The following is a 27,086-nucleotide window of genomic DNA, read 5'->3' as shown; positions in this document are numbered from 1 at the left end:
TTAGCATACTGTATTTGTTTTTCTCTTTCTGACTTACTTCACTCTGTATGACAGACTCTAACTCCATCCACCTCATTACAAATACCTCCATTTGATTTCTTTTTATGGCTGAGTAATATTCCATTGTATATATGTGCCACATCTTCTTTATCCATTCATCTGTCGATGGACATTTAGGTTGCTTCCATGTCCTGGCTATTGTAAATAGAGCTGCAATGAACATTTTGGTACATGACTCTTTTTGAAATATGGTTTTCTCAGGGTATATGCCCAGTAGTAGGATTGCTGGATCGTATGGTAGTTCTATTTGTAGTTTTTTAAGGAACCTCCATACTGTTCTCCATAGTGGCTGTATCAATTTACATTCCCACCAACAGTGCAAGAGAGTTCCCTTTCCTCCACAGCCTCTCCAGCATTTATTGTTTCTAGATTTTTTGATGATGGCCATTCTGACCGGTGTGAGATGATATCTCATTGTAGTTTTGATTTGCATTTCTCTAATGATTAATGATGTTGAGCATTCTTTCATGTGTCTGTAGGCCATCTGTATATCTTCTTTGGAGAAATGTCTGTTTAGGTCTTCTGCCCATTTTTGGATTGGGTTGTTCGTTTTTTTGTTATTGAGCTGCATGAGCTGCTTGTAAATCTTGGAGATTAATCCTTTGTCAGTTGCTTCATTTGCAAATATTTTCTCCCATTCTGATGGTTGTCTTTTCGTCTGGTTTATGGTTTCCTTTGCTGTGCAAAAGCTTTTAAGTTTCATTAGGTCCCATTTGTCTATTTGTGTTCTTATTTCCATTTCTCTGGGAGCTGGGTCAAAAAGAATCTTGCTGTGATGTATGTCATAGAGTGTTCTGCCTATGTTTTCCTCTAAGAGTTTGATAGTGTCTGGTCTTACACTTAGGTCTTTAATCCATTTTGAGTTTATTTTTGTGCATGGTGTCAGGGAGTGTTCTAATTTCATACTTTTACATGTATCTGTCCAATTTTCCCAGCACCACTTATTGAAGAGGCTGTCTTTTCTCCACTGTATATGCTTGCCTCCTTTATCAAAGATAAGGTGACCATATGTGCGTGGGTTTATCTCTGGGCTTTCTATCCTGTTCCATTGATCAATATTTCTGTTTTTGTGCCAGTACCAAACTGTCTTGATTACTGTAGCTTTGTAATATAGTCTGAAGTCAGGGAGCCTGATTCCCCCAGCTCCATTTTTCATTCTCAAGATTGCTTTGGCTATTCGGGGTCTTTTGTGTTTCCATACAAATTGTGCAATTTTTTGTTCTAGTTCTGTGAAAAATGCCAGTGGTAGTTTGATAGGGATTGCATTGAATCTGTAGATTGCTTTGGGTAGTAGAGTCATTTTCACAATGTTGATTCTTCCAATCCAGGAACATGGTATATCTTTCCATCTATTTGTATCATCTTTAATTTCTTTCATCAGTGTCTTATAATTTTCTGCATACAGGTCTTTTGTCTCCTTAGGTAGGTTTATTCCTAGATATTTTATTCTTTTTGTTGCAATGGTAAACGGGAGTGTTTTCTTAATTTCACTTTCAGATTTTTCGTCATTAGTGTATAGAAATGCAAGAGATTTCTGTGCATTAATTTTGTATCCTGCTACTTTACCAAATTCATTGATTAGCTCTAGGAGTTTTCTGGTAGCATCTTTAGGATTCTCTATGTATAGTATCATGTCATCTGCAAACAGTGACAGCTTTACTTCTTCTTTTCTGATTTGGATTCCTTTTATTTCTTTGTCTTCTCTGATTGCTGTGGCTAACACTTCCAAAACTATGTTGAATAATAGTGGTGAGAGTGGGCAACCTTGTCTTGTTCCTGATCTTAGTGGAAATGGTTTCAGTTTTTCACCATTGAGGACAATGTTGGCTGTGGGTTTGTCATATATGGCCTTTATTATGTTGAGGAAAGTTCCCTCTATGCCTACTTTCTGCAGGGCTTTTATCATAAATGGGTGTTGAATTTTGTCAAAGGCTTTCTCTGCATCTATTGAGATGATCATATGGTTTTTCTCCTTCAATTTGTTAATATGGTGTATCACATTGATTGATTTACGTATATTGAAGAATCCTTGCATTCCTGGGATAAACCCCACTTGATCATGGTGTATGATCCTTTTAATGTGCTGTTGGATTCTGTTTGCTAGTATTTTGTTGAGGATTTTTGCATCAATGTTCATCAGTGATATTGGCCTGTAGTTTTCTTTCTTTGTGACATCTTTGTCTGGTTTTGGTATCAGGGTGATGGTGGCCTCGTAGAATGAGTTTGGGAGTGTTCCTCCCTCTGCAATATTTTGGAAGAGTTTGAGAAGGATAGGTGTTAGGTCTTCTCTAAATGTTTGATAGAATTCACCTGTGAAGCCATCTGGTCCTGGGCTTTTGTTTGTTGGAAGGTTTTTAATCACAGTTTCAATTTCAGTGCTTGTGATTGGTCTGTTCATATTTTCTATTTCTTCCTGGTTCAGTCTCGGCAGTTTGTGCATTTCTAAGAATCTGTCCATTTCTTCCAGGTTGTCCATTTTATTGGCGTAGAGTTGCTTGTAGTAATCTCTCATGATCGTTTGTATTTCTGCAGTGTCAGTGGTTACTTCTCCTTTTTCATTTCTAATTCTATTGATTTGAGTCTTCTCCCTTTTTCTCTTGATGAGTCTGGCTAATGGTTTATCAATTTTGTTTATCTTCTCAAAGAACCAGCTTTTAGTTTTATTGATTTTTGCTATTGTTTCCTTCATTTCTTTTTCATTTATTTCTGACCTGATCTTTATGATTTCTTTCCTTCTGCTAGCTTTGGGGTTTTTTTGTTCTTCTTTCTCTAATTGCTTTAGGTGCAAGGTTAGGTTGTTTATTCGAGATGTTTCCTGTTTCTTGAGGTAGGCTTGTATTGCTATAAACTTCCCTCTTAGCACTGCTTTTGCTGCGTCCCATAGGTTTTGGGTCGTCGTATCTCCATTGTCATTTGTTTCTAGGTATTTTTTGATTTCCCCTTTGATTTCTTCAGTGATCACTTCGTTATTAAGTAGTGTATTGTGTAGCCTCCATGTGTTTGTGTTTTTTACACATCTTTTCCTGTAATTGATATCTAGTCTCATAGCGTTGTGGTCGGAAAAGATACTTGATACTATTTCAATTTTCTTAAATTTACCAAGGCTTGATTTGTGACCCAAGATATGATCTATCCTGGAGAATGTTCCATGCGCACTTGAGAAAAATGTGTATTCTGTTGTTTTTGGGTGGAATGTCCTGTAAATATCAATTAAGTCCATCTTGTTTAATGTATCATTTAAAGCTTGTGTTTCCTTATTTATTTTCATTTTGGATGATCTGTCCATTGGTGAAAGTGGGGTGTTAAAGTCTCCTACTATGATTGTGTTGCTGTCAATTTCCCCTTTTATGGCTGTTAGTATTTGCCTTATGTATTGAGGTGCTCCTATGTTGGGTGCATAAATATTTACAATTGTTATACCTTCCTCTTGGATCAATCCCTTGATCATTATATAGTGTCCTTCTTTGTCTCTTATAATATTCTTTATTTTAAAGTCTATTTTGTCTGATATGAGAATTGCTACTCCAGCTTTCTTTTGATTTCCATTTGCATGGAATATCTTTTTCCATCCCCTCACTTTCAGTCTGTATGTGTCTCTAGGTCTGAAGTGGGTCTCTTGTAGAAAGCATATATATGGGTCTTGTTTTTGTATCCAGTCAGCCAGTCTGTGTCTTTTGGTGGGAGCATTTAATTCATTTACATTCAAGGTAATTATCGATATGTATGTTCCTATTCCCATTTTCTTAAATGTTTTGGGTTTGTTATTGTAGGTGTTTTCCTTCTCTTGTGTTTCTTGCCTAGAGAAGTTCCTTTAGCATTTGTTGTAAAGCTGGTTTGGTGGTGCTGAACTCTCTCAGCTTTTGCTTGTCTGTAAAGTTTTTAATTTCTCCATCAAATCTGAATGAGATCCTTGCTGGGTAGAGTAATCTTGGTTGTAGGTTTTTCTCCTTCATCACTTTAAGTATATCCTGCCACTCCCTTCTGGCGTGCAGAGTTTCTGCTGAAAGATCAGCTGTTAACCTTATGGGGATTCCCTTGTGTGTTATTTGTTGTTTTTCCCTTGCTGCTTTTAATATGTTTTCTTTATATTTAATTTTTGACAGTTTGATTAATATGTGTCTTGGCGTGTTTCTCCTTGGGTTTATCCTGTATGGGACTCTCTGTGCTTCCTGGACTTGATTAACTATTTCCTTTCCCATATTAGGGAAGTTTTCAACTATAATCTCTTCAAATATTTTCTCAGTCCCTTTCTTTTTCTCTTCTTCTTCTGGGACCCCTATAATTCGAATGTTGGTGTGTTTAATGTTGTCCCAGAGGTCTCTGAGACTGTCCTCAGTTCTTTTCATTCTTTTTTCTTTATCCTGCTCTGCAGTAGTTATTTCCACCATTTTATCTTCCAGGTCACTTATCCTTTCTTCTGCCTCAGTTATTCTGCTATTGATCCCATCTAGAGTATTTTTAATTTCATTTATTGTGTTTTTCATCGTTGCTTGGTTCCTCTTTAGTTCTTCTACGTCCTTGTTAAATGTTTCTTGCATTTTGTCTATTCTATTTCCAAGATTTTGGATCATCCTTACTATCATTATTCTGAATTCTTTTTCAGGTAGACTACCTATTTCCTCTTCATTTGTTAGGTCTGGTGTGTTTTGACCCTGCTCCTTCATCTGCTGTGTGTTTTTCTGTCGTCTCATTTTGCTTATCTTACTGTGTTTGGGGTCTCCTTTTCACAGGCTGCAGGTTCGTAGTTCCCGTTGTTTTTGGTATCTGTCCCCAGTGGGTAAGGTTGGTTCAGTGGGTTGTGTAGGCTTCCTGGTGGAGGGGACTATTGCCTATGTTCTGGTGGATGAGGTTGAATCTTGTCTTTCTGGTGGGCACGTCCACGTCTGGTGGTGTGTTTTGGGGTGTCTGTGGCCTTATGATTTTAGGCAGCCTCCCTGCTAATGGATGGGACTGTGTTCCTGTCTTGCTAGTTGTTTGGCATAGGGTGTCCAGCCCTGTAGCTTGCTGGTCGTTGAGTGAAGCTGGGTCTTGATGTTGAGATGGAGATCTCTGAGAGATTTTTGCCGTTTGGTATTACGTGGAGCTGGTAGGTCTCTTGTGGACCAGTGTCCTGAAGTTGGCTCTCCCACCTCAGAGGCACAGCCCTGATGCCTGGCTGGAGCACCAAGAGCCTTTCATCCACACAGCTGATCTACGCGGGCGGCCGGAGGTTCCTCCTGGACCTAGAGCGGGATGGTTCGGTGGGCGCCGCTGGCTTTGTGCCCGCAGGAGGCGGGCCGAACGCGACCCGGCGCCACCGGGGCCACTGCTTCTACCGGGGCACGGTGGACGGCAGCCCCCACTCTCTGGCCGTCTTTGACCTCTGCGGTGGTCTCGACGGCTTCTTCCTGCATTCATTTTCTTAATCTTAAAAACTAAAGTTACCATGTTACACGTATGTGAATGCAAAGTAACAGGTAATTTCTGGTCTTACTAGACTATGAAAAGAATCAACAAAATGACTATCAGTTTTATATCTTAAATAATATACTTTAATACACCATGGAATTACTTGTAAGAAAATAATGGTCAGATCCTTTCCCAACCTCACCCCTGTGAGCACATCTGCCCACTCTGAAGACTTTTAGTCTCATATTCTTTTGTAATTATTGAGCACCTTATTTTAAGCTTTTCTATTTATGAATGGCCTGCACTCCACAGTTTAGGATTTTACTGTAGTTCTGTGCTGTGCAATATAAGACTATTTTGCTGATGAACCATTACATATATGTGTATTTGTTTCCCCAGCTAGTTAATACTATTTTGTGGACACTTAGTAGTGTCTTACACTTTTTCCCGCTCTTGAGCACTAAATGCAGAGTCAGACACAAAGGAGATGAGGGTTAATTCAAACTGTACAGACTAGTCATACTAAGCATCTCATCTACTTCTTAGTTTTGTGTACGTGCTGTTTTTTTCCTCAAGTTTCAGCGTTTTCTAGGCTGTCTTTACAAGATGCCATACACTGCTTCTTTGTCTTTACCTGTGCACAACGACAAAGGCTTCGGGGATCCAGGAAAGAAAAGATATATAAAGATAACACCCTTGGAAGCTTGGTAGTAAAATCCAGAGCTTCTGCTGGAATTTTTTCCTGAAGCTTTCGACAGCAGAACTTTTGCTGTGACAGGGAGCAGCGTTCTAACAGCCCTGTCAGGATTCTTCTCCTTTGAGAGTCTGTCCATTTGTCAAACTGGGGAAAAAAAAAAGGAAAAGAAAACAAAAAAAAGCTCCAGGTTTAGTCTGACACCAGAGATGCATTGTAAAAAGAAGAGATAAGAATGGCATAGAAAGTGAGTTTAGGAATTTATTCCTAATGAATAGCATGTATTTCTTTCCCTAACTAGTAAATTCCACGTTTTACCACTTATCTGTCCTTTCTCATGTTTGCGTGGGTGAGCCCGTGCAAGACTGGGGTGTGGACACAGAAGTGCACTTGACCACAAAACTTGGAGTTACATAAAAACAGTAAGTTGAGAGCTGGCCATATTCATAAACTGAGAATATATATACTTATAAAATACAAATCTTCCTCAACTTCTGATGGAGTTACTTCCTGATACACCCATCATAAGTTGAAAATATCATAAGTCGAAAATGCATTTAATACACCTAACCTACCAAACATCCTAGCTTAGCCCAGCCTACCTTAAACGTGCTCAGAACACTTCCATGAGCCTACAGTTGGGCAAAATCATCTAACACAAAGCCTACTTTATAATAAAGTGTTGACTATCTCATGTAATTTATTGAATACTAGACTGAACGTGAAAAACAGAATGGTTGTCTGGGTGCAGAAGGTTGTGAGTGTATTCATTATGTATCCTCGTGATCACGTGGCTGACTGGGAACTGTGGCTTGCTGGTTGCCCAGCATCATAAGAGAATATCCTACTGCACACAGCTAGCCTGAAAAAAAACCCCAAAATTTACAATTTTAAATATGGTTTCTGCCTAATGTCTATCATTTTTGCACAGTCATAAAGCCGAAAATTCACTAAGTTGAATCACCCTAAGTCGGGACCGTCTGTACAACCTCAAGAGAAGACACTTGGGCAGCCTCACTCCCCCAACAGTTTCTCTATTAACTCGTTAGAGATTAAAACGCCAGGACGAGAAACAAACCTTTGTGTTCACAATCGGAGATAAGGTATAGCAAGCAAATATCCCTGAGAAGGGGAATATACAGGGTTAAAGTTCTACTAATATGTAAATGATTGATATGATTGCAAAGGAAAAGTTGATAGGGGGACCTGGGAAAAAAGAACCAGAGATAGGAAGTAGATGCCAAAGCCATCTGGGGCATGCCAAACAAAAGCTTTGGTTACTTCACAGTTTTCCTCAGAGATAACCCCAAACCAGTCCCAAGACCAGCGACTGATCAGAGATAAGAAATTGAGGGCTGGCCAAAACCAAAAGAAAGCCTCTTAGGGGAACACCTAGCAGCTGAAGGGGCCATTACCAGACTCTAAATCTCTTTTCTCCTTTAGGCCATTAGAGAAGAGAAAACAGGGAAGTTTGGGGCTACTTGTATTTTGTATACTATTGCATTTAACATATAGAGGTTTATTAGTTATTATAAAGTAATCAGAATTTTATAATAAACCTTAGTTGTAATCATAAAATACATTGACCACCTAAAAAGGCATATAAAGTAAAAATGTATTTTTTATAAGCCTTATGACAAGTCAACTTTGTTATAATCATAGGATGTATCTTTTTAATTAGTAGGAATACTTCTTGATTAAAACTATTCACTGTTACAGATCTATTCAGGGACCCATGAATCTCACTTTGGAGACTATAATTCATGCGCAGGGGGTGGGGTTGGGGGGATGGAGAATCCTAAAATGAAAAAAAAAAACCCCAAAAAACCTTAACTTACAAATAAGTGAATAAAATGTATTCACGTGTGAGTGTTCCCAGATTTCTTCTACGTTTGTTTCTGCACAGTCCATATTTCCAACTCCCACAAAATGAGACTTCTTTCCTTTGGGGTTGGATTATTAGAATGAATATAGAGAAGTCGGACCAGAATGGCCAGGGCCAGGGGAAGGATCAGGCCCAAGAAGCTGCTTTGATCTATAAAATAAAGAGCCAACGGGGAGGCATATGGAGATACAAGAGCTGCAGGGCTTGGGCTTGTAGGGAGTTTGGGGGGTTCAGACTGTAATTGCCTCTGCAGCAGTTATAGAGTGTGAGAGAACTGGGGAATGAAGGAAGGAGATGTGGGAAGTATTGTTATGAGTTTTGAATTGGATCCCCTGTGATTTTTCTTTGAGAGACCAAATGAATATTGGTAATCATTTTTTACATTACTTTTGGGCAGTGCTATGTGGCTCTGTAGAAACTGAGCTACGTGGGGACCCATGATGATTATGCTTACAAAATAATTTTTATGGGATATTATTAGCACTGCAAGAAATCAGAAATAACCTCAAATGCCTAACAAGAGTGGATCAGCTCAGCAAACTAATATATCAGCATGATAAGAGAAAGTATGGCATTACAGATGGATGGTGGATTTGGGAGTGAGGCCATTTGAGTCTCACTAACAACCTCTTAATTTCTTCATTTACACATTAAGAATAATTATATCTAAATTGCAGGATTGTCGGAGGATTAAATAAAATATGTATAAAATTCCTAATACGGTGCATGATTCGTAGTCATGGCAGTTAATATTATAAAATATCATAGTGATGTTAAAAATAATAAGTATGTGGGGTAAATCAATGTAAAAAGAATAGATATGCAAACAATTAAATTACAAAGCATAAAATTACCACGTTTGTACATTGACAAGGACGGGAAGTACATTTCAAATCACTGAGGTTAGCTCAATTACTTTCATGGACGCCCACAAAAAGAGAATGAGCTCAGATTGAAGAACAAGTGATTTAGAATGAATATAAAAGAACATTAGGATTATAAAATGCTGAAGAAATCTATAAAAGAAAACATTAAAACATTTTCCTCTAGGGATTAAAAAGATCATTACATTGGTTCCTCATTTATTTCCCTGATTACAACAAAGATAATTTATATTTGGCTTTGATTGGTGTTCTTTGCCTCGAGGGATTTTTCCTTTCTAATTGTGTTTATTTAGGCTAAAAGAAAACTAATTTGCATTCCTTGAACTCCTACCAATTGAAGGTGGGTAGAAGACTCAGAAGAATGCTTAACAGTTGGGGAAAATCCCTTTGGAATTTAAAAGTGCTAGGAATAATCCAAAAAGTAAATAATCCTTTTTTAAATAGTTCCTTTTTAACATTATATATTATATGACACTATGCTATATTATATTATGCTATACTATCTTATATCATATCATATTATATTTTATAATTTTTAAATGCCTTTTTATAGGGCTTTCTTGACAATAGAATTGTGAAAGTCCTATTTTCAGAGTAGTTGTTACAACGATTCTTGCTGCATTTTCAGGAAGTGAGGACAGTTGCTAGAGCATCAGTGCCACTCATCTTACACCAAATAGCAAGGAAAGTTCCCGGGGAGCGAGGGGCAAGATGAAGACAGAGGCTTGTTATTTTTTGCTTACTGGTTATATTATCTTAATCTGCTTGAGTTTCTGAATCTTATTATCAAACACTTAATTTCACAATAAAAGCATGAATACATTATTGTTTTAAAAGTTTCAAATAGGTACTTGTAGAATTAAACATGAAAATCCTCTTTATTCCTTCCCATCAAATCTCACTCCATTCCCCAGTAATAACCACTGTTTACAGTTTGATGTTCATGCATTTCTATGCATTTACATATACATACAGCCATCAATAGGGAAGCAGTTGAAACAACAAGGTCCTATTGTATAGCACAGGGGACCATATTCAATACCCTGTGATAAACCATAATGGAAAAGAATATATACATATGTATAACTGAATCACTTTGCTGTACAGCAGATTAATACAACATTGTAAATCAACTATACGTCAATAAAATTTTTTAAAAAATATAGGGGCTTCTCTGGTGGCGCAGTGGTTAAGAATCTGCCTGCCAATGCAGGGGATATGGGTTTGAGCCCTGGTCCAGGAAGATCCCACATGCTGCGGAGCAACTAAGCTCATGCGCCACAACTACTGAGCCTGCACTCTAGAGCCCGTGAGCCATAGCTACTGAGACTGCATGCCACAACTACTGAGGCCTGCGCGCCTAGAGCCCGTGCTCCACAAAGAGAAGCCACCGCGATGAGAAGCCTGTGCACCGCAACAAAGAGTAGCCCCCGCTCGCCACAGCTAGAGAAAGCCTACGCGCAGCAACGAAGACCCAAAGCAGCCAAAAAAAAATAATTAAATAAATAAATTTATTTTTAAAAAATAGGGAAGCAGTTAAATAAATTAGAGTATACCCACCCCATGGAATACTACACAACAGTTTTAAAAACAAACAAAATATAGCCATAAACATCCAGATATGCAATGAACTTCAGAGCATGATATTTTCTCCAGTCATTCATAGAAGTACACATATGCCATGATCTATTTATTCAATATACTACTGATACCATTTAGGTTGTTTCCAACACACACACACACAAACATACATGTGCCTACACACACTGCAATATTCTTGTGCACATTTTTTCATGTCCCATGTGAATATTTCTCTAGTCCAGATAAACAGAAGTGGAATTATAGGTTCAAAGATTCTGCATTTAAAATTTTAATAGATCCTGTCAAATTGTCTTTTAAAAGTCTTTATTATTTTATATTCCCTCTAATTGTGTCTTAAGCATATCCTACTACTCCCCACTGAATGCTTACTTACACTGGATATTATTTATCTCTTCAATTTTTGCCCCACAGACCAAGAGAGTGGTTGGGAATCTCATTATTTTAATTTGCATTTCTCTAATTTTAGTAAAAAGAATATAGTTTCCATGTTTATTGGCCACATATATTTTTGTGTATTTCTCATTCTTCTATTGGCCCATTATTCTGTAGGAGTAGTTGTATTTTTCTTATTGATTTGTAGTAACTTTATATATCTCAGCTATTGATCTTTTTTCAATTTTTTTATTGATGTATAGTCGATTTACAATATTGTGCCAGTCTCTGCTGTACAGCAAAGTGACTCAGTTATAGACATATATACATTCTTTTTTTATATTCTTTTCCATTATGGTTTATCACAGGATACTGAATATCGTTCCCTGTGCTATACATTAGGACCTTGTGGTTTATCCATTCTAAATGTAATAGTTTGCATCTACCACCCCCAAACTCCTAGTCCATCCCTCTCCCTGCCCCCTCCCCCCTTGGCAACCACAAGTCTGCTCTCTATGTCTATGAGTCTGTTTCTGTTTTGTAGATAGTTTCATTTGTGCCATATTTTAGATTCTGCATATAAGTGGTATCATATGGTATTTGTCTTTCTCTTTCTGACTTACTTCACTTAGTATGATGATCTCTAGTTGCATCCAAGTTGCTGCAAGTGGCATTATTTCATTCTTTCTTATGGCTGAGTAGTATTCCATTGTATCTATGCACCACATCTTCTTTATCCATTCATTAGATATTAATCTTCATCAAGCAACTTGCAAAATATTTTCCTGTTTCTCTTCTGAATTTTAACTCTGATTATGGTTGTTTCCAGCAAGTTAAAAGTGATGCCATCTACTTTAATCAAATTCTTTATAACATTACAATTATTTCTAACAACATAGCAGAAGCTGAGAAAAAGTCTGAAACACTATCTTTTCAACTAAAATACTTCTGCTGGTGTTTTCTGTCCATTGGGAAGTAGTTGCCTTTTCTAACAGGGATTGAAGGGCAGAGAAGATTTAAGAGAAAATGGATTGAGTAATAGCATGGAACAGCAAAGTTGAAGAGCTTTTTTTCAGTTTCTCTTAATCATTTTGTTTGTAACTGTACAGAACATCAGACATTTGCCATGTGCAAATGTATGAACAAAAATGACATTCTATGGCTAAATATAAAATACTTTTGAATTGTTTATCATTGAATAGGTCTCATATTACATCTTGGCTCTTACTATCCAGATTGTTTTAAAAAATGACTTTATTTCTAATACTAGATTGAGCTTTAAAACCAATACTTAGTCCCTGCAATGAACATCCCAAGTAATGTTATGTTTAAATCAACATCCTTATTTCTCCTTTCTTTTTTTGGAAAATGCATTTCTTATGTTATCAATCTCTTATGTTGTTTGTAAAGTACACAAACAAAAAACTTAAAAACTAAAATGGAGAGAGAAAATTGAATAAAAGTAAATTGGAGGGACTTCCCTGGCAGTCTAGAGGTTAAGACTCTGCACTTCCATTGCAGGGGGCATGGGTTTGATCCCCGGTCGTGGACCTAAGATCCTGCATGCCACAGGGTGAGGCAAAAAAAAAAAAAAAAAAAAGTAAATTGGAAATATCCCCTTGAAACTTAATTGATGTGGCTTTCATGGAAGTATAAAGATTACTATGTGATCTAGTGAATTTAAGGAATAAGTTTGTTGTTAGGCAAAAGAGAAAAACCAGGGAGTATCATTTAGAAAATATTTATTAAATGTCTGATAGCATCAAGAAATGTATAACAAGGAGTATGATAGAACCATGCTTACCCCCTGTAGTTTAGCTAATTGCAGTAGATAGATAATTAGTGATCTTTGCAAATATATGTTTCTATTAGTTATGGTAAAAGAAAAGAATAAACAGGACCTTTTAAAAAGTTTGAAGACCTTGAACTTCATCCAGGGTGATATTGAAAATACTTAACAACTGGCAATGCTACCAACCAATCAAAACAGACCGCAGCTGGTCAGCCATACCACTGAGCACTGGCTGAACATTAGCCCTGGTTATATTAACTTAGGGACTTCCACTAATAGTAAGTGGAATGACAGTGCAAATATAGTCATTCTAAATAAATGTCTTTTTTAAGTTTCTGGTAACAGATGCAAAGTTAGTTTAAAAACATAAATAGAATATGAGAAAAACTTAGCTAGATTGCAGTATTTTTAAATTAATTTTTAGTGAATTTATTTTAGAATATATATATATATATATATATTTTTTTTTTTTTGGCCCACACCACGCGGCATGTGGGATATTAGTTCCCTGACCAGGGATCGAACCCACATCCCCTGCATTAGAAGCACGGAGTCCTAACCGCTGCACCACCAGGGAAGTCCCTTTAGTGAATTTATTTTATAAAATTTTAGTACTATTTTGAATAGGTAATACATTCACATGATTAAAAACATTCACATGGTTAAAACTTCAAAAGGTACAAAAGACTATTCACCTAAAAGCACAAGTTTTTGCATAGCCGTGTTTTCAGTTCTCTTGGGTGAAGAGACTATCAGGTGAGACTGAAGAGGAATTTGAGGAGTCGTACACATTGCTCAGAGACGGGTACTTTGATCATGAGGGACAATAGTCACTGAGACCGTGTTTCCTTTGAGGAAGACTGTGAAAGTCTTTGTGCTGAGGATAGTCACATCTCGTTAGGTAAAAGCATAATGTTGTTACAGTTTTCCTTTGGAAGTTCAAGTATATGTAGAGGGGTGTATATGGATGCTAAGGAGTTAAGTGGATAAGCTGCGCTGATTTCTAAGCCATCATCTCCCAGATCCAAACCCACCGCATATTCTGTGAATATGGAAGGCTAGGGCTCCGCAAACCAAATTTCTCCTTTGACGGCGGGCTCCCTGTTAAATACTGCCAATGGGGAGGGGTCACTAGAGGGAAACTGAGGGAGAAGAACCTCACTCCTTTCTGTCTCCTTGCTATTCCTGGCACTTATCACCTTAGCTCTTCACCCCGGCAGTAGCAGTTGCTTCCTGAATCCTGTTTTTTCCACACTCCCAGAACCATCATGCTTCCTCAGATATATCAGAATCAGCTGGGGGCTTCCCTGGTGGCGCAGTGGTTGAGAATCTGCCTGCCAATGCAGGGGACACGGGTTCGAGCCCTGGTCTGGGAAGATCCCACATGCCGCGGAGCAGCTAGGCCCGTGAGCCACAACTACTGAGCCTGCGCACTAGAGCCTGTGCCCTGCAACAAGAGAGGCCGCGATAGTGAGAGGCCCACGCACCGCGATGAAGAGTGGCCCCCGCTTGCCGCAACTAGAGAAAGCCCTCGCACAGAAACGAAGACCCAACACAGCCATAAAAAAAAAAAAAAAGAATCAGCTGGCCATGATATCCTCTATTTTATTCTGTAGACGTCCCCTACAGGGATGGTCCCAGCTCCAGAGTCCTTTCTCTGGGCTCCTGATGTATCAGTGAAGCTGGTGGTAGCTACTTCCTGCATCTCTAGCTCCACGGTACCTCAGTGTTCCCTTTTTGTCTTTTCTGTCTTCTAGTATTTTTTAAACCAGTTCTATTTATTAAATTATGTCTGTTAAAATAACTGGCATGATTTCTTTTTTTCTGACTGAACCCTAACTGATACATACAGAAAGTACCAGTCAAACTTCTGAGGGAATGAGCAATTGCTCATTACCTTATGTCCAAACTGAATTCTTTGGGCTCCATGATAACATAACACAATATAGAAGTAAGTATACTTTGTTTTTTTGGGGGGGGGGCAGTGTCACCCAACATGCAAGATCTTAGTTCCCCAACCAGGGGTTGAACCCACACCCCCTGGAGTGGAAGTGTGGAGTCTTAACCACTGGAAGTCCCACTTTTTAATGATTTTAAATTATTTTTTTATTGAAGTATAGTTGATTTACAATGTTGTACCAATCTCTGCTGTGCAGTAAAGTGACTCAGTTATACATATATATATATATATATATATATATATATATATATATATATACCTGTATTCTTTTTTTTTATATTCTTTTCCATTATGGTTTATCCCAGGAGATTGGATATAGTTCCTTGTGCTATACAGTAGGACCTTGTGGTTTATCCATTCTAAATGTAATAGTTTGCATCTACCAACCCCAAACTCTCAGTCGATCCCTCTCCCTCCCCCCTCCCCCTTGGCAACCACAAGTCTGTTCTCTATGTCTCTGAGTCTGTTTCTGTTTTGTAGGTAGATTCATTTGTGCCATACTTTAGATTCCACATATAAGTGATATCATATGGTATTTGTCTTTCCCTTTCTGACTGAGAAGTAAGTATACTTTAAATAGTTACCCATTTTCCAAGCAGAGCTCTTCTTTCTTCAAATACCTACAATAAATAAAAAAAAGAATGGAATGATTTCATATTTCACGGTTCAAAATACCCGTTACAAAAAAGACATTAAAGTATCAGTAAATATTGACAGGCTTTTCATTATATCTACTGAGTATAAAACAGATTTTGTACCTGAAAAGGTACTTTACTTATTTTTTTTAATATTTATTTTATTTATTTATTTGGCTGTACCAGGTCTTAGTTATGGCATACGGGATCTTCGTTGCCGCATGCAGGACCTTTTCTTTTTTTTTTTTTTAGTTGCGGCATGCAGGATCTTTTTTAGTTGCCACATGCGGGATCTAGTTCCCTGACCAGGGATTGAACCCGGGCCCCTTGCATTGGGAGTGAGGACTCTTAGCCACTGGACCACTGGGGAAATACATTTACTTATTTTTAACTTGGGCAAAGTTTCTTTTTTCTCAGTTTCTCCATGTGAAATAATTCATCTTAAAGAAGAAATGATTTTTTAAAGGCAAGAAATAAGAAAAGCTGGGAATTCCCTGGCAGTGCAGTGGTTGGAACTTCACGCTTCCACTGCAGGGGGCACGGGTTCAATCCCTGGTTGGGGACTAAGATCCCACAAGGCACTCGGCATGGCCAAAAAAAAAAAAAGAAATAAGAATGGAATTGTGAAGTGAAATCATTTTTGGAATTTGAAAGGAGATGAAAAAACTGACAAAGGAAAAACAGGAAAATGGAGAACCTCCCCCAAATATTTCAGCATCAATAGTATAAGAACCTGTGAAATTTATGAGTGAGCGACTCTGTTTTTATATTTCCATGAGTTCACATATCAGGGGGGTGTACGTGACTTATATGTTTGTAGGATTAGAAACTTGCATATGTGCGCCTCTGGGCTTACAGCTCAGTGTTTATCCGTATAGGTTTGTCGTTATACACTATTTAGGATAGAAACCATGTCTTAGTCACCTTCTCCAGTGCAGAGTGCTGTACAGGGCATATTACAGGGACTCATGTTTGCCGGACTAAATGAATGTGATCGTGACAAATGAATATCCTTATGGATGTATCGGTACAATGTGAGTGTATTTCTAAACTGGTGAAGAGGTTTTTCTGAGCATCAGTCATTTGTATATTTGAATGAGTGAGGAAGGGACAACTAATGTGAGAATGTTTGGCGGAGGAGGGAGTTCTGGGGAGAGAAGAAGAGACAGCAGTGAACAGACGTGAATGTCTCTCTCACTCCTACACTACACCCTCTGTCAGCTTTCAAAATTGGGCCTGATGTTTTTCCCTTCCTCTTGGCACTATCTAAATTCTCTCGCACTGTTAAGATCGTTCCTATTTGGAAAGTAGCTCAGGCCTATTTCTTCCCTTTTGTGGAGGAGGACGAGGAGCTAATTTCATTCTTCCAGCAGATATGTTTTCCTTCCTTTTTCAGACTCTCGAACTCTACTTTCAAAGGGCATACGAAACGGAGATTGAAATAACTGGTGCAACAACAACCTCCAGGCCTGTAAAATGTCATCTTTGCTACTAACCACAGAACCTCATACATCACAGGCAGACACTTTTTATACTTTAGAGAAGAAGAAAAAGAATACCATTCTCCCTTTCCCCCTAATTAACTGCCACCTGGGGTACTAGGACCCTCAAATAACGGCAACAGATAAACTCAGAATTTCTAAGTGAAAATAGAAGAGCGGACTTCCCTGGAGGTCCGGTGGCTAAGACTCTGCACTTCCACTGCAAGGGGGCGCGGGTTCGATCCCTGGTTGGAGAACTAAGGTCCCACATGCCCCAGGCGTGGCCAAAACAACAAAACAACACAAAACAACAACAAAAATAGAAGAGAACCTATAGAATACGGAAGATTGAAAAATCAGGATTCAAATATTTCCTGAACCCTTCTCTTGTGTCTAACCAAATCCTATCAATCATCTAATTCCCAGCCCAAGTCCCTGGCACCAGCACGTTTCCGGCACCCACTGCCCTCGCTCCTCCCAGCTCCTCCCCCACTTGCAGCCCGTGCTCCACCTGGACTTTCTAGGGTTTGCTACTGCCTGCCAGGTGATTCTGTTCATTTCATCTTCCCATGTAGATTACAACCACTTTCCCTTATACGCTCCACGGCAGGCTCTCAACAAACACCTGCTGATGGAACAACAACAAAAGGTTCGGACATCGTAGAATTTTAGAGCTAAAAGGCATCCTAAGATCTTTTTGTTCAATTCCCTGATTTTAGAGGGGATAAGCAGAGGCCCGAAGAGTTAATCATTGGTTCCAGACTGTCTGTTCAGCTCAACTCTATACTTGGTTCCTCACTAGATCCCTGGTCTTCCCTATCCTGACCTCCAGCCCTACATTCTCCTTTTTTTTTTTTTTTTTTTAGCTTATATTTAGTTGGGCAGATTGATACATGTTTTATTTATTTATTTATTTTAAAAACTTATTCGGCTGTGCCGTGTCTTAGTTGTGGCATGCGGGATCTTTGTTGCGGCATGTGGGATCTTTAGTTGTGGCATGTGGGATCTTTTAGTTGCAGCATGCGGAATCTAGTTCCCTGGCCAGGGATTGAACCTGGGCCCCCTGCATTGGGAGTGTGGAGTGTTAATCACTGGAGCACCAGGGAAGTCCCAGCCCTATATTCTCAGTGAACCGCTGCTCACACTTTGGCCTGACAGTGGGAAGGAAAAAAGATCAGGTCCCAAGACCACAACCTCCTTTCAAAAGGAGGTTGGGATGACCATCGTGGTGTCCAATGGTAACAGGGGGCATTGGAAAGAAAGGGCCACTGACTTGAAGGGGAGAGGAGAGTCAGCAAGAAGGTGGCAGGAAAGGAACAGGGTGGGAGGTGGAGTCTTTAGAGAGCCAACAACCAAGTCTAAGCAGGGTCCAAGCAAATCCAGTTCTTTACCAAAAGGCATTTAGACCCAAGTGGAAACTGATGGGAGTAAAGGGGGAGAGGAGAAACACTAGACAAACTCAGATCTGGTTCTGACTCTGCCCTTGACAAGAAATATAATTTGGGACAAATTATTTAATTGTCACGTCTTCAGTCAGACTCAGAATCATATATTTTCTGGTTTGGAGCAAGTCTTCATTCCAAGGATTTGCAATCAGGTTTTTCATCTTTACGAGCTGGGAAGGGGGTGGAGGGATAAATTAGGAGTTTGGGATTAACATATACACACTACTATATATAAAATAGATACCCGACAAGGACCTACTGTATACCACTGGGAACTATACTCAATATTTTGTAATAACCTGTAAGGGAAAAGAATCTGAAAAAGAATATATATATATATATATTTGTATAACTGAATCAGCTGGCCGTACACCTGAAACTAATACAGCATTGTAAATCAACTATACTTCAATTAAAAAAAAAAGAGCTGGGAAACGTATTGCTTCAAGTGGAAACATTAAAGTGGGTCTTCTTTCCTTGCAGAATGCTGTAGTCTGTTTACACATCACAGTTTACTCAGAGCCTGCTGTTAAGTCAAAATCCCACGGTTGTTATTTTAGTCTGTTGACACTGCAGTTGCATATTTTACCATGTGACATCATTAAAGTTAGGAATAAGACATTTCGGGGCTCCTAAATTATGACAGATGTATGGTAGTTAGGTGCTTTTTCTCAGAACACCCTTTTAACATGTACTATATACTACATGTGTGAACCATACTGAAAAAGAAATGTTGATCATTTTCAATTAAAACACTGGATGGCAAAGAAATACATACTTTTAAAAATTCCTTCTCTCAAAGTTCACAATGCCTGAATTATTTTATTATCTGTTATATTTGCCTAAACTGATGATGCTATTTTTTTTAGGCGTCTACATTTGAATTCAATCTCTATGCTTAAAGCCTGCTGTGAAGTTAAAACCCTGTGACTTTCAGTCTGAGACAGTTACGTATTTCACATTTTACTACAGAGTAGAAAAAAGGCAAAATTAAAAACCAAAAACAGAACCTCAAAATTACGCTGATCATTGGTGACAAACGCCCTGTTTTAGAAATACACAGTAGCCCTTGAAGTTATTGTATGGACATCTTCTGCTGAGCTGTATCCTTGGCCATCTATTTTTAAACCTTTTCACACAGTCAGAATGTTAGATCCGGAAGGGACCTTTGAGGTCATCTGACCCAACCCACTCATTTTCCAAAGGAAGGTAGTAAAGACCGGAGATGAAAGTGACTCACTGAAGTCAAGCAGGAGATTATTAGTACAGCTGATCTGGAACTTGTGTTTTCAATTCTCAGAGTTTTTGTTCTTTGTTTTTATTTATATTTGTTTTTTAAATTGTTTTAAAATTTGAAATGTTATTGCACTGTATAAAGTAAAAACCAAAAACTCTTCTAACAGGCCTCCCTCCCACCTTCCCATGCCATCCAACTCTTTGGGGGAAACCACTATTAATAGTTTGGTATATACATATCCAAATTCCATGGGTGTGTCTATGTACATTAATACACAGACATATGGGTATATACACATGCCAAGATTTTTTTTTTTTTTAATTTTTTTGGCCACACCGCGGCATGTGGGATCTTAGTTCCCCAACCAGGGATCGAACCCGTGCCCCCTGCAGTGGAAATCCCCCAAGATTTTTAAAAATAATTTTACTCCAAACTAGAACCTAACCAAACCAAAATAAAACAATTTTGGAATAAAATGGGAGTTCTGAACAACAAAATAAATATCATCTTTAGAAATTATCATGAAATTTGACAAAAGCTATTCAGGAACCAAGATAAGGCTGTGTCGTGCTTGCTATGATGCGCGGCCCAGATCCCCCTCCAGGATTGAAGGATTTATTCCCCCTAACTGTTGGGAATGCTGCTGGCTGACAGCCATGAGCTGGAGAGATCTGCCCTGACCAAGATCGCATCCACTGAATGCTCAGTGTGGAAGTATAAAGGCCAGGCCCCCTGATGCAATGCAAGACTCTGAAGGATCTTCGGGGTGTCCTACAGGGTCCCTGGAGGCCTGGTTGCAACTGCCTGACAGCCCAGCTTCTTCTTCTGCCCTAAACCTACATCCTGTTCTTCCCTCCCCACACCTCCCCAGGTATCGATCCTGAGAGCCTTCCCCCATCAACGCCCTACATGCCAATCTCACAGTCTGCTTCTCCAGTAACCCAACCTGCAACAGGCAATCAGACAATCAGACAATCAAGATAACTTTTTCTCCATGGCTGCTAAATCGATGAAGACTTCTCATTTTTCAAAGAAAATTTCTGAAAATCAAGACATCCAGCAAATATGTATTTCAATTCAAGTCACTTTTTCACACGTGCATAAAACCTTTACAATTCTATGAGAAAACATATTTCAAAACTAAACACTGAAGTTTCTGGGGGCAGAAAGCAGAGAAGCTGCTATATAAACTGTTGGAGAACTAAGAGCATTGCAAACAGGTGCTCAATAAATAATTGTTGAGCTGAATTTAAAAAGACTGTCAATAGACTTGCTTGTTGCTCATGGCTGGATGAAGCCTGGATTTCTCTCTTTCTCTGCTTCTCCTTTTGTTTCTCCTGGTGCCTCCTTTTTTTTTTTCCTATTTCTCGATCTCCTTTCCTCACTTCCTTTATCTTTTTCCTTTCCAGTACCTCTCCCTTTTACTTCTCAGTATTTCGATCGCTATGTTGGTTCCTCTGTCTCTCTCCCAAATTTGCTCATGTTCCGCATCAAATGAGTAGAAACAGGAAAGTCCTGAGCAGAAGGGGTCAGGATGGATGCTCCAGCTTTGCCAGAGCGATTAGCATATCTGTTAGTTCAGAGAGGCAAAGGGTCAAATCCAGGCTAAGGAAGGAGAGACGTGGGGACAAGAAGGTCAGAGTCAATGAAGGAGGTCTCAGGGAGTACAGTTGACCTCTGACTCTATTCCTTGTGCTTCAGGAAACACATCAGCCTCTGGAGATGCAGAGAGAAAAGACAGAATCGCAACCCTTAACGCATTAGAGTCGGGACTTCCCTGGTGGTCCAGTGGTTAAGACTCCACGCTCCCAATGCAAGGGGCACGGGTTTGATCCCTGGTTGGGGAACTAAGATCTCGCAGGCCGCATGGCACGGCCTAAAAAAAAAAAAAGAAAAATCATATAAAAACACATTAGAGTCAAGTGGGGAAGTCGGTAAACAGTGATGAGAGGAAAGAAAAGCAAGGGGGATTAGGCTTCCCCGAGAAATGTCATTTCAGATAACTCTTACAGGAGGCCGTGAGGAGCGCCCTACAAAGGCGTGGAGGGGATGAGAGAGCATGACTCGTGGAGGGGATGAGAGAGCTTGGCCCAGATGTAGGATGAGAGGAGGCAGAGGCAGGGCTTGAACTGCGATGCTGGTTGAGTCAACTCATGAAGGGTCCTCAGTGCTATGTGTGGGGCGGGGGGTTGGAATTTACCCTTTGGAGCAGCGTGTTAACAGTCTTACTTAATAGGATTAGTTTGGTACTTTAGAAAGATCATTCTGGGACCAGAAGAGAGGACGGATTGCTAGGGATAGAGGCAGTGAAACCAGTTGGGGGATTACTACAATGTGCCAGGCAAAGGGTGATGAGGGCGTGAACTGAGAATGTGGAGCTGGAGGTACACAGGTGAAAGGAGAAAAGGGGTCCGGATGAAGAGACCTAGGAGGAAGACTCAGAGAACTTCAGAACGAATTGGATGTGGGGGTGAGGGGGAGCACTGGGAGACACTCCTTCCTGAGCTTCTCATCTCCTAAATATCTTGAAATGCCAGGAGCGCAAGGTCCTGACTGCCCTTTTCTTGGGCCATTACTCCAGGTTGTGCTGGCAGCAAGGAACCTTGAGGGGTGAGGTACTAACTCCCTTTAGAACCAAGAGCAGCCTTGCTAATGCTCAGTATGAAAGCAGTGGATTCCCTGGGCTCCTTGTTCCTCAGCTGTGGTGCAAACCCACTGTGTGTGTAGTATTTATCTGGGTCTCTGCATCACCCCTGTGGCAGAAGGTGGGCCAGGAGAACCTGTGCAAACATGATGCTCACGCCCCTTGCTGCATTGTAAGAAAGTTCTTTGTCTCTGACCCAAGCATCTCTTGTCTTCTACTGTGAAACAGTAGTGACTTTGCCATAAGTAACAGGCTAAGTTATTAGCTTGTAAGTTGGGGAAAACCAAACCCTGGACCCAAGAGGGAGAAGGAAGATTTCCAGCTTGAGTGATTTGGTGTAAAGTGATGCCCTTCCTTAGGGGGAAGAACTGGTGTGTAGGAGCAAGATAATGAGGTCAGTTTTATTGATGTTGATTGTAATTTACTGTCAACTAGATATGGTCCTTGTATATAAGTATCGATATAGGAGCTCACAGACCTGTTGGAAATTCTGCCCCTAATTGAAGCAGAAGTAGAAATCCCCAGAGGTTGGCAATCTCACATGCCCGCATGATACCCAGCTCTCCACCTTGCAATGCTTTTTCTGGTGTATTCTGCTGGCACCTCCCCAGAATGCAGGTGGCAAATAAACTTCTTAGGAGAATCCGAGTAATGTGAGTAATCAGCTGACATTGACTCATTTTATTTACTTGGTTAAATGTACAGCATTATCCAGCAACCTCAACTCTAGCAAGAAAACCTATTTTGGGGGGAACTCCTCACACATCACCCCCTCCTCTTTCATTTCCGGTGGTTCCTGCAAAAAGGCATTTGGGGTGAGAGAGAGGAGGAGTGACAGTGGAGGAAAGAGCAAATCTAAGACCTTTCTTTCTAGGCAGGAACTCTGTGTCTACTGCCAACGCTGGCCAGGTAACAAGCATTCAGTTAAAGTTTCTGAAAAAGTCTTTCATTTTGTTTTTTCATCCATTACACAGTCCTAAACAATTAATGTTTATATTTTGATAACCAAGATTTTAATACTTTTTTTTCTTTAAGGCGTGGACCCAACTGATAAAATAGCTCTTATCACTCACCCGGTTATTCAAAAGCTGATGGTTTAGGGGTGTCCAGGTACTCATCTTTGTCTGCATTTTGGGACCACCTATGTTTTTTGGAGGTGCAAATGCCATCATGAAACAAGTGGATATTCTTCCATAAGAAAAACTACACCTGCAGAAGAAATGAATCATATAATCTTCAGAATACTAAAAATACTAATACCATATAATCTTTTAGTACGTTGGGACCAGGGAATGGGAGGGATAACATTTATTGGGAACATTTTATATGTCAGGAACTTTTATGTTTGCTCAATTAAAACTCATAACAGGGCTTCCCTGGTGGCGCAGTGGTTAAGAATCCGCCTGCCCGCAGTGGTTGAGAATCTGCCTGCTAATGCAGGGGACACGGGTTCGAGCCCTGGTCTGGGAAGATCCCACATGCCGCGGAGCAGCTGGGCCCGTGAGCCACAACTACTGAGCCTGCGCGTCTGGAGCCTGTGCTCCACAACAAGAGAGGCCGCGATAGTGAGAGGCTCGCGCACTGCAATGAAGAGTGGCCCCCACTTGCCACAACTAGAGAAAGCCCTCGTGCAGAAACGAAAACCTAACAGAGCCAAAAATAAATAAATAAATAAATTTTTAAAAAAAAGTAACAAATATTCAAGTACAATTGGTGTCTTTAAAAAAAAAAAAAAAAAAGAATCCGCCTGCCAATGCAGGGGACACGGGTTCGAGCGCTGGGCCGGGAAGATCCCACATCCACGGAGCAACAAAACCCATGTGCCACAACTACTAAGCCTGTGCTCAAGAGACCGTGAGCCACAACTACTGAAGCCTGCATGCCACAACTACTGAAGCCCGTGTGCCTAGAGCCCGTGCTCCACAACAAGAGAAGCCACCGCAATGAGAAGCCCGCGCACCGCAACGAAGAGTAGCCCCCGATCACCGCAACTAGAGAAAATCCGCGCAGAGCGAGGAAGACCCAATGCAGCCAAAAATAAATAAATAAATAAACCTCATAACAATCTGATGAGGTGGTGGGTTTCAGCTCATTTTACAGATGAAGAAAATGACGCTCACTGAAATAACACTCTCTGCCCAAATTTATACAGACAGTAAGCGGTGAACTGGAAATCAGACCCAGGTCTATTTAACTCTGCTTGATTTTCATTGAACCATGGGGAGAAATCCAGAATCACTCCTAGCTAAGAACATACCATATTGGCCAGAAAGAAGAAGTACTTATAAAATCACAGTGCAATATAAAACACTCCATCTTTGTCCCTTGTGACCTTCTTCCTCCCCTCTTATCTTTCTGACATCTAGGTAATAAGGGTTCTAGCTTGATACCATATTTAAGAGGTAGAATGGTACAACAGACAAAGCCAAGACTTTGGATACAGACATTTGGGTTTAATGGGGAAAATGTGCTGTTTTTAGATGCCCAGTACTAAATATGTCTTCCTTCATTTGATTAAAGCACTCTAGTTTCCATTAGGAATTACTTTTCCCTCATTATTTAGAGTCTGCTGTGTCGGTTAATCAAGGTGGCCTCCCACTCCCCAGTCATGAGACCAAGCTAGGCCAGTTTACTTTTTTTTTTGGGGGGGGGGGTGCTGTACCACTCAGCTTGTGGGATCTTAGTTCCCTGATCAGGGATTGAACGCAGGCCCACAGCAGTGAAAGAGCCAAGTCCTAACCACTGGACCTGCCAGGGAATTCCCCTAGGCCAGTTTACTGATGCTGGCTTAGCCTTACTTTACAGCTGAGGTGGTCATTCAAAGTACCATAGGTGCTCTGAGCAGGCTAATAAGCTGTTATTGCTGCCTCAGCCTTCAGAAGCCCCTTGTCCTTTCTTATTCATTTTGTAAGCCAGCTGATACAATAAATCAATCTCCTCTTTCGCTTCCATTAGCTAGAATCTATTTCTGTTGTTTGCAACCAAAACTTTTTACCTTATACAGTTTGGATCCTGGTTCTAAAACTTACTAGCTGTGTAACTTTTTGCAAGTTATTTAATCCATCTCAGTTTCCTTATTTGTAAAATAAGGATGTGCATATCTACCCTCAACTGCTGTTGCAAAGGTTAGAGAAAAAAGGCTCAAGCAGAATGCCTGACAGATGAGTGGTCTTGATAAGTAGAATCCCTGCAGCCTTTCTTAGAACTTCCTGTCATTTACAGAGTGCCTCAAAGCCTGTCCTTTAGAAGGCCACAACAAAATATTTTAAGGTGAAAAATATTTAAAGCAGACTGATGGTATTTTCAGTATGTATCCTCAATGTTTCTGCTTATTTGTGCTTTTCTTCTTCTCTGTAGGTAGGTTTCATATCCAAGGAAGTGGTGCTGGGTGAGGGGGCTAGGACTTACTTGCCTGCCTGACCTCTGGCCTCCGAAAATTACAGCAACAAATACTGGACAGCTCTTTTAAAAAAAATCACTAGTTTTTAGCTGATACAGGATTCCCCAAATGCTAGATCTGAAATTTTGAGGCTCTCACTTGACATGTAATATTCTCTCTCAGGTTTAAGTTAGAGCTGAAGATAAAGCCAATGTTTTAAAATCTCAGGGTTTTAAACAGTAGACAGTATCTTCCTACAGTTTTTTGCTGTCACCACTCCACTGGCATAAGGGGGAACAAGGGGGCTCAGATCAGTCCTTATATTCTTAGCTCCTAACAGCTAAGTTGCAAAAGGTGTAAGAAATGATTTCATTACAGTATTATTAATTGGCAGCTACAAAAGTACACGTGAGCAGGCAAATTATAGGTACAAAGCATGGTCACTGAATCTAGATCTGCCCAGTTAAAAATCACATATTTCTTTTTTGTTATTGTTATTTATTCATGTTTGACCTTTCTTCTCTTTAAACCAATTGACTTATTCTTTGTTTTATTTAAATTTTTAATTTATTTATTTATTTATTTTGGCTGCTGTGTGCAGCTTGTGGTATTTTAGTTCCCCGACCAGGGATTAAACCCGGGGCCTCGCAGTGGTTAAGAATTCACCTACCAATGCAGGGGACACGGGTTCGATCCCTGGTCCGGGAAGATTCCACATGCCGTGGAGCAACTAAGCCCGTGTGCCACAACTACTGAGCCCACGTGCTGCAACTACTGACGCCCACGCGCCTAGAGCCAGTGCTCCACAACAAGAGAAGCCACCGCTATAAGAAGCCTGTGTACCACAACGAAGAGTAGCCCCCGCTCGCCGCAGCTAGAGAAAGCCCACACTCAGCAACGAAGACCCAATGCCACCAAAAATAAATAAAATTAAAACAAAAAATTCTATAAACCCGGGCCCTCGGCAGCGAAAGTGCGGAGCCCTAACCACCGGACTACCAGGGAATTCCCTAAACCGATTGTTTTTAATCTTTTCTTTTCAGGGCCATAAAACTCTTTGAGAATATGATGAAAACTCCTGCTGTAAGCTGAGAAACTCTCTCTCTCTCTTTCCAGTTTGTGTAGGAAACAATCTGACTGATTCTAGGCACAATTTCTGATTAGGACAAAGTAGCTTTTTTAGGGCCTCCCCAAGGCCTTACACTGGTTGTTTTCTTTTTCCTGGGTCCTCAGAGCTAGAAATTATTTGAATTAGGCTTTCTTCAAATCAACTTGAGGAAAGTTTGGTTTTCAGGAGATGGGCCAGGCCGGGAGAAAGAGCCCTCTTGGTAATACTCTTGCTGAAGCAGGCAAATGGAGGTGCCCTGCTCTGTCTTTTGTCATTATCCTTTTACAGTTTTTCCTCCTCCATCCATTCTAGACGATGGGCACCGTGCATATTTGCATGCCCACACCGGTTCACAGTATAGACCACTCAGACACTTTTATACTACATAAAAATAACAAGACAAAGCAAGTTGTCTTCCCTCCTTCCACATACAAAGCTTGCTGTTGCTTTTTTATGACCTCTTTTCCCCTTAATGGCTGTCCTTGAACGTTCATCTTTAATTTTTCTTTGGATAAAAAGG

The 27,086-nt window shown here is 40.0% G+C and overlaps 1 protein-coding gene across 4 annotated transcripts in view; it reads right to left on the bottom strand.

Annotated features, from left to right (window-relative positions):
* Positions 1–27,086, bottom strand: part of FBXO16 (F-box protein 16) — a 62,345-nt gene that overhangs the window by 33,729 nt on the left and 1,530 nt on the right. For 3 of the 4 annotated variants that reach the window (XM_059926214.1, XM_059926216.1, XM_059926215.1), the window contains exons 2-4: positions 23,153–23,288; positions 15,222–15,257; positions 6,083–6,289 (exon numbers count right to left, since the gene is read on the bottom strand). In XM_059926214.1, the coding sequence (XP_059782197.1) occupies positions 6,083–6,289; positions 15,222–15,257; positions 23,153–23,251 (342 nt within the window). In that variant the 5' untranslated portion in view covers positions 23,252–23,288. The remainder of the gene's footprint in view (positions 1–6,082; positions 6,290–15,221; positions 15,258–23,152; positions 23,289–27,086) is intronic. The other variant, XM_059926217.1, reaches the window with a different exon arrangement.

The sequence above is a fragment of the Balaenoptera ricei genome, chromosome 6 (genome assembly GCF_028023285.1).
Source record: "Balaenoptera ricei isolate mBalRic1 chromosome 6, mBalRic1.hap2, whole genome shotgun sequence".
Lineage (NCBI taxonomy): Eukaryota > Metazoa > Chordata > Mammalia > Artiodactyla > Balaenopteridae > Balaenoptera > Balaenoptera ricei.
This window is presented reverse-complemented; position numbering and strand designations above follow the sequence as displayed.